This window comes from Oncorhynchus gorbuscha, linkage group LG13 (genome assembly GCF_021184085.1).
Source record: "Oncorhynchus gorbuscha isolate QuinsamMale2020 ecotype Even-year linkage group LG13, OgorEven_v1.0, whole genome shotgun sequence".
Classification (NCBI taxonomy): Eukaryota; Metazoa; Chordata; class Actinopteri; order Salmoniformes; family Salmonidae; genus Oncorhynchus; species Oncorhynchus gorbuscha.
In genome coordinates this window covers 94,204,571-94,212,279 of record NC_060185.1, presented here as the reverse complement: position 1 = coordinate 94,212,279, position 7,709 = coordinate 94,204,571, and the positions used below count along the sequence as shown (strand labels likewise).

Here is a 7,709-nt window from a genome sequence, read left to right as displayed (position 1 = left end):
TTCCTCTTTGTTTTGCTGCCTGCGGCTGTTGTTTCTTCCCATCGTCACTGCTGTTGTTGTTGAATTCATGAGCTGCTATGTTCTCTCTCTCTCTCTCTCTCTCTCTCTCTCTCTCTCTCTCTCTCTCTCTCTCTCTCTCTCTCTCTCTCTCTCTCTCCTCTCTCTCTCTCTCTCTCTCTCTCTCTCTCTCTCTCTCTCTCTCTCTCTGGTCTCTCTCTCTCTCTCTCTCTCTCTCTCTCTCTCTCTCTCTATCTCTCTCTCTCTCTCTCTCTCTCTCTCTCTCTCTCTCTCTCTCTCTCTCTCTCTCTCTCTCTCTCTCTCTCTCTCTCTCTCTCTCTATCTCTCTCTCTCTCTCTCTCTCTCTCTCTCTCTCTCTCTCTCTCTCTCTCCCTCTATCTCTCTCTCTCTCTCTCATCTATTTATCTCATTTGGCTGTTTAATGTCTGTCAGTGTGTTTTTCAGCCATGTTTTCAGTTTTGCGTGCTTTATAAGTATAGTTTTATCTACTAAAGATTATGTCGTAAAACTTGTTTCAACATGGTTAAACATAACTGATGTAGTTATCACAGAGTAATGTTGAGCTTTTTTGTTCCTTTCTGATGTTTCTGATTTCTATAATATCACATTTACTTTATAAAGACTAATATACTGGTTACTAACCATTAATATCTCAGCTCAGACAAGCTGCCACATTTAATTATATCATAAAAACAACAACCATCTGACTAACTCACTAACTGTCTGGGATCTCAACCCTCTGACTAACCCACTAACTGTCTGGGATCTCAACCCTCTGACTAACTCACTAACTGTCTGGGATCTCAACCCTCTGAATAACCCACTAACTGTCTGGGATCTCAACCCTCTGACTAACCCACTAACTGTCTGGGATCTCAACCCTCTGAATAACCCACTAACTGTCTGGGATCTCAACCCTCTGACTAACTCACTAACTGTCTGGGATCTCAACCCTCTGAATAACCCACTAACTGTCTGGGATCTCAACCCTCTGACTAACCCACTAACTGTCTGGGATCTCAACCCTCTGACTAACCCACTAACTGTCTGGGATCTCAACCCTCTGACTAACTCACTAACTGTCTGGGATCTCAACCCTCTGAATAACCCACTAACTGTCTGGGATCTCAACCATCTGAATAACCCACTAACTGTCTGGGATCTCAACCCTCTGACTAACCCACTAACTGTCTGGGATCTCAACCCTCTGACTAACCCACTAACTGTCTGGGATCTCAACCCTCTGACTAACTCACTAACTGTCTGGGATCTCAACCCTCTGACTAACCCACTAACTGTCTGGGATCTCAACCCTCTGACTAACCCACTAACTGTCTGGGATCTCAACCCTCTGACTAACCCACTAACTGTCTGGGATCTCAACCCTCTGACTAACCCACTAACTGTCTGGGATCTCAACCCTCTGACTAACTCACTAACTGTCTGGGATCTTAACCCTCTGACTAACCCACTAACTGTCTGGGATCTCAACCCTCTGACTAACTCACTAACTGTCTGGCATCTCAACCCTCTGACTAACTCACTAACTGTCTGGGATCTCAACCCTCTGACTAACCCACTAACTGTCTGGGATCTCAACTATAACCTGTAGTTCAGATGGTTTATTGGGGAACTATAACCTGTAGTTCAGATGGTTTATTGGGGAACTATAACCTGTAGTTCAGATGGTTTATTGGGGAACTGTAATCTGTAGTTCAGATGGTTTATTGGGGAACTGTAACCTGTAGTTCCGATGGTTTATTGGGGAACTGTAACCTGTAGTTCAGATGGTTTATTGGGGAACTGTAACCTGTAGTTCAGATGGTTTATTGGGGAACTATAACCTGTAGTTCAGATGGTTTATTGGGGAACTATAACCTGTAGTTCAGATGGTTTATTGGGGAACTGTAACCTGTAGTTCAGATGGTTTACTGGGGACTATAACCTGTAGTTCAGATGGTTTACTGGGGAACTGTAACCTGTAGTTCAGATGGTTTATTGGGGAACTATAACCTGTAGTTCAGATGGTTTATTGGGGAACTGTAATCTGTAGTTCAGATGGTTTACTGGGGACTATAACCTGTAGTTCAGATGGTTTACTGGGGAACTGTAATCTGTAGTTCAGATGGTTTATTGGGGGACTATAACCTGTAGTTCAGTTTGTAGTGATCAAGATGGTCATTTACATTGAAATAATATTTTTTTTAAATTGTATTTTCACTTCTCACAATAATTGTAATAACATATATGTGTATGTATGTACATTTACATTTTTAAAATGCTTGTCAGATTGCAGACACTCTTATCCAGAGTGACTTACACTAGTGAGTTCATACATTTTTTCATACTGGTTCCCCGTGGTATCAAATCCACAACCCTGGCTTTGCAAGCGTCATGCTCGACCAACTGAGCCACACGGGACCACACAATGTTAGGGCTCTGCAAGCGTCATGCTCGACCAACTGAGCCACACGGGACCACACAATGTTAGGGCTCTGCAAGCGTCATGCTCGACCAACTGAGCCACACGGGACCACACAATGTTAGGGCTCTGCAAGCGTCATGCTCAACCAACTGAGCCACACGGGACCACACAATGTTAGGGCTCTGCAAGCGTCATGCTCGACCAACTGAGCCACACGGGACAACACAATGTTAGGGCTCTGCAAGCGTCATGCTCGACCAACTGAGCCACACGGGACCACACAATGTTAGGGCTCTGCAAGCGTCATGCTCGACCAACTGAGCCACACGGGACCACACAATGTTAGGGCTCTGCAAGCGTCATGCTCGACCAACTGAGCCACACGGGACAACACAATGTTAGGGCTCTGCAAGCGTCATGCTCCACCAACTGAGCCACACGGGACAACACAATGTTAAGGCTCTGCAAGCGTCATGCTCAACCAACTGAGCCACACGGGACCACACAATGTTAGGGCTCTGCAAACGTCATGCTCGACCAACTGAGCAACACGGGACCACACAATGTTAGGGCTCTGCAAGCGTCATGCTCAACCAACTGAACCACACGGGACCACACAATGTTAGGGCTCTGCAAGCGTCATGCTCGACCAACTGAGCCACACGGGACCACACAATGTTAGGGTTCTGCAAGCGTCATGCTCAACCAACTGAGCCACACGGGACAACACAATGTTAAGGCTCTGCAAGCGTCATGCTCAACCAACTGAGCCACACGGGACAACACAATGTAAGGGCTCTGCAAGCGTCATGCTCGACCAACTGAGCCACATGGGACAACACAATGTTGGTAGAGTAGCTTCATCCTGTTTGAAATCCATTGCCATTCACACTTATTTTAAAGGAAAGACTGATCGACATGACCGTCACCTGTGTGTAGTTGATCACCTGCTGGGCGTCGACATGTATTGTCAGGAAATGTATTGAAAATGACGGCCGGTGTTCCGTGGTCAGAGGCAATAGGATGGCCATCCACTGAACACGGTCAACGGTTCTCTTGGTCTGTTTTCCCCCCCACAGAGCAAAGCCAAATTAAAGGTGCACTTAGCTATTTCTTTTAGGTCCCCTCCCTCTAATATCTCACCTGCCTGTTCCTCTGCCTGTCCCAACAGCAAACCCTGGAGAACAACCTCACCAACCTGGTGAAGAGAAACAGTGAGCTGGAGAACCAGATGGCTAAACTCATCCAGATCTGTCAGCAGGTTGAGGTGAGTCGAGGGCTGTTCTTGTGACCCTGTTACAAACTACACCAGCAGTCATGACCTCAGTCTCAAATTCCAATGTGACTGCTGAGTCACGGTAATCTCCTTTTATGCACTATAGACATGCTTTGGTAGTAGCCAACTCACTAGCTAATGGTCTAGTACTCAGGGCTCTATTTTCCCTCCATCAGGTCCTAATGGTCTGGTACTCAGGGCTCTATTGTCCCTCCATCAGGTCCTAATGACCTGGTACTCAGGACTCCATTGTCCCTCCATCAGGTCCTAATGGCCTGGTACTCAGGGCTCTATTGTCCCTCCATCAGGTCCTACTGGTCTGGTACTCAGGACTCTATTGTTCCTCCATCAGGGCCTAATGGTCTAATATAATAATAATAATAATAATAATAATATAATAATAATAATAATATAATATATGCCATTTAGCAGACGCTTTTATCCAAAGTGACTTACAGTCATGTGTGCATACATTCTACGTATGGGTGGTCCCGGGGATCGAACCCACTACCCTGGCGTTACAAGCGCCATGCTCTACCAACTGAGCCACTCTGACATTAATGCAAATGCCATCGAAAGTCACTTCAAATACTTATTATCAAGACAGTGTTATGCTTTTAAAACTCAATCAGTCAATTAATCAAATGTATTTATAAAGCTAATTTTACATCAGCTGATATCTCAAAGTGCTGTACAAAAACCCAGCCTAAAACCCCAAACAGCAAGCAATGCAGGTGTAGAAGCATGTAGGAAAAACTCCCTAGAAAGGCCAAAACCTCAGAAGAAACCTAGAGAGGAACCAGGCTATGAGGGGTGGCCAGTCCTCTTCTGGCTGTGCCGGGTGGAGATTATAACAGAGCATGGCCAAGATGTTCAAACTAGAGGTCGACCGATTATGATTTTTCAACACCAATAGCGATGCCGATTATTGGAGGACCCCCCCCAAAAAAAAAGATGATACCGATTAATCGGACATTTAAAAAAATACATGTATTTGTAATAATGACAATTACAACGATACTGAATGAACACTTATTTTAACTTAATATAATACATAAATAAAAATCCATTTAGCCTCAAATAAATAATGAAACATGTTCAATTTGATTGAAATAATGCAAAAACAACGTGTTGGAGAAGAAAGTAAAAGTGCAATATGTGCCATGTAAAAAAGCTAACGTTTGAGTTCCTTGCTCAGAACATGAGAACATATGAAAGTTGGTGGTTCCTTTTAATCTGAGACTTCAATATTCCAAGGTAAGAGGTTTTAGGTTGTAGTTAATATAGTATTTATAGGACTATTTCTCTCAATACCATTTGTATTTCATATACCTTTGACTATTGGATGGTCTTATAGGCACTATAGTATTGCCAGTGTAACAATATAGCTTCCGTCCCTCTCCTCGACCCTACCTGAGCCTAGTTAAATAAAGGTATAAAATAAATAAATAAATATAGTTCGCTACTTTTGAAAAAGGCCTAAAGTAGTGTACTATATATGGAATAGGATGCCATTTGTGGCAGATCCCCATAGCATCACCCCCTGCCATCCCTCAGCCCCGTGTGACAGTAATGGCCAACAGATGGAACCCTGGTTTAATTCTCTCCATCCCTCAGCCCTGTGTGACAGTAATGGCCGACAGATGGAACCCTGGTTTAATTCTCTCCATCCCTCAGCCCTGTGTGACAGTAATGGCCGACAGGTGGAACCCTGGTTTAATTCTCTCCATCCCTCAGCCCTGTGTGACAGTAATGGCCGACAGATGGAACCCTGGTTTAATTCTCTCCATCCCTCAGCCCTGTGTGACAGTAATGGCCGACAGATGGAACCCTGGTTTAATTCTCTCCATCCCTCAGCCCTGTATGACAGTAATGGCCGACAGGTGGAACGCTGGTTTAATTCTCTCCATCCCTCTCAACACTATTCATCCTTTATTAAACATTAAACTCTATCTGAGTCCCAATGGCACCCTATGCCCTATTTAGTGCGCTGACTAGGGTCCATAGTGCACTGAATAGTGAATAGGGTCCCATTTGGGACGCATTCTCAATTTCCCGTTAGTCTGGGCCCGTCGAACCACAGTGTAACTAACTATTCATTCAGACCATCAGATGAAGTGATCTCTGTGTTATTCATCAACTCCTGAGGAGAGGAAAGTGTTCCAATAAGTGTTTGTCTTCCTCCTCTCTTCCCTTTTCCTCTCTGTCTCCTAACTGGTGTTGTCCTCCTCTCTGTCTCCTAACTGGTGTCTTCCTCCTCTCTTCCCTTTTCCTCTCTGTCTCCTAACTGGTGTCGTCCTCCTCTCTGTCTCCTAACTGGTGTTGTCCTCCTCTCTGTCTCCTAACTGGTGTTGTCCTCCTCTCTTCCCTTTTCCTCTCTGTCTCCTAACTGGTGTTGTCCTCCTCTCTGTCTCCTAACTGGTGTCGTCCTCCTCTCTGTCTCCTAACTGGTGTCGTCCTCCTCTCTGTCTCCTAACTGGTGTCGTCCTCCTCTCTGTCTCCTAACTGGTGTCGTCCTCCTCTCTGTCTCCTAACTGGTGTCTTCCTCCTCTCTGTCTCCTAACTGGTGTCGTCCTCCTCTCTGTCTCCTAACTGGTGTTTTCCTCCTCTCTGTCTCCTAACTGGTGTTGTCCTCCTCTCTGTCTCCTAACTGGTGTCGTCCTCCTCTCTGTCTCCTAACTGGTGTTGTCCTCCTCTCTGTCTCCTAACTGGTGTCGTCCTCCTCTCTGTCTCCTAACTGGTGTTGTCCTCCTCTCTGTCTCCTAACTGGTGTCGTCCTCCTCTCTGTCTCCTAACTGGTGTTGTCCTCCTCTCTGTCTCCTAACTGGTGTCGTCCTCCTCTCTTCCATTTTCCTCTCTGTCTCCTAACTGGTGTCGTCCTCCTCTCTGTCTCCTAACTGGTGTTGTCCTCCTCTCTGTCTCCTAACTGGTGTTGTCCTCCTCTCTGTCTCCTAACTGGTGTTGTCCTCCTCTCTGTCTCCTAACTGGTGTCGTCCTCCTATCTTCCCTTTTCCTCTCTGTCTCCTAACTGGTGTTGTCCTCCTCTCTTCCGTTTTCCTCTCTGTCTCCTAACTGGTGTCGTCCTCCTCTCTGTCTCCTAACTGGTCTTGTCCTCCTCTCTGTCTCCTAACTGGTGTCGTCCTCCTCTCTGTCTCCTAACTGGTGTTGTCCTCCTCTCTGTCTCCTAACTGGTGTCGTCCTCCTCTCTGTCTCCTAACTGGTGTTGTCCTCCTCTCTGTCTCCTAACTGGTGTCGTCCTCCTCTCTTCCCTTTTCCTCTCTGTCTCCTAACTGGTGTCGTCCTCCTCTCTGTGTCCTAACTGGTGTCGTCCTCCTCTCTGTCTCCTAACTGGTGTCGTCCTCCTCTCTGTCTCCTAACTGGTGTCGTCCTCCTCTCTGTCTCCTAACTGGTGTTGTCCTCCTCTCTGTCTCCTAACTGGTGTCGTCCTCCTCTCTGTCTCCTAACTGGTGTCGTCCTCTTCTCTGTCTCCTAACTGGTGTCGTCCTCCTCTCTGTCTCCTAACTGGTGTCGTCCTCCTCTCTGTCTCCTAACTGGTGTCGTCCTCCTCTCTGTCTCCTAACTGGTGTCTTCCTCCTCTCTGTCTCCTAACTGGTGTCGTCCTCCTCTCTGTCTCCTAACTGGTGTTGTCCTCCTCTCTGTCTCCTAACTGGTGTTGTCCTCCTCTCTGTCTCCTAACTGGTGTCGTCCTCCTCTCTGTCTCCTAACTGGTGTCGTCCTCCTCTCTGTCTCCTAACTGGTGTCGTCCTCCTCTCTGTCTCCTAACTGGTGTCGTCCTCCTCTCTGTCTCCTAACTGGTGTCGTCCTCCTCTCTGTCTCCTAACTGGTGTTGTCCTCCTCTCTGTCTCCTAACTGGTGTCGTCCTCCTCTCTTCCATTTTCCTCTCTGTCTCCTAACTGGTGTCGTCCTCCTCTCTGTCTCCTAACTGGTGTTGTCCTCCTCTCTGTCTCCTAACTGGTGTCGTCCTCCTCT

The 7,709-nt window shown here is 46.5% G+C and overlaps 1 protein-coding gene across 3 annotated transcripts in view; it reads left to right on the top strand.

The window, feature by feature from the left end:
• Positions 1-7,709, top strand: part of LOC123993749 (probable E3 ubiquitin-protein ligase MID2) — a 265,189-nt gene that overhangs the window by 189,426 nt on the left and 68,054 nt on the right. For all 3 annotated transcript variants that reach the window (XM_046296202.1, XM_046296201.1, XM_046296203.1), the window contains one exon: positions 3,615-3,710. In XM_046296202.1, coding sequence (XP_046152158.1) covers positions 3,615-3,710 — 96 coding nt within the window. The remainder of the gene's footprint in view (positions 1-3,614; positions 3,711-7,709) is intronic.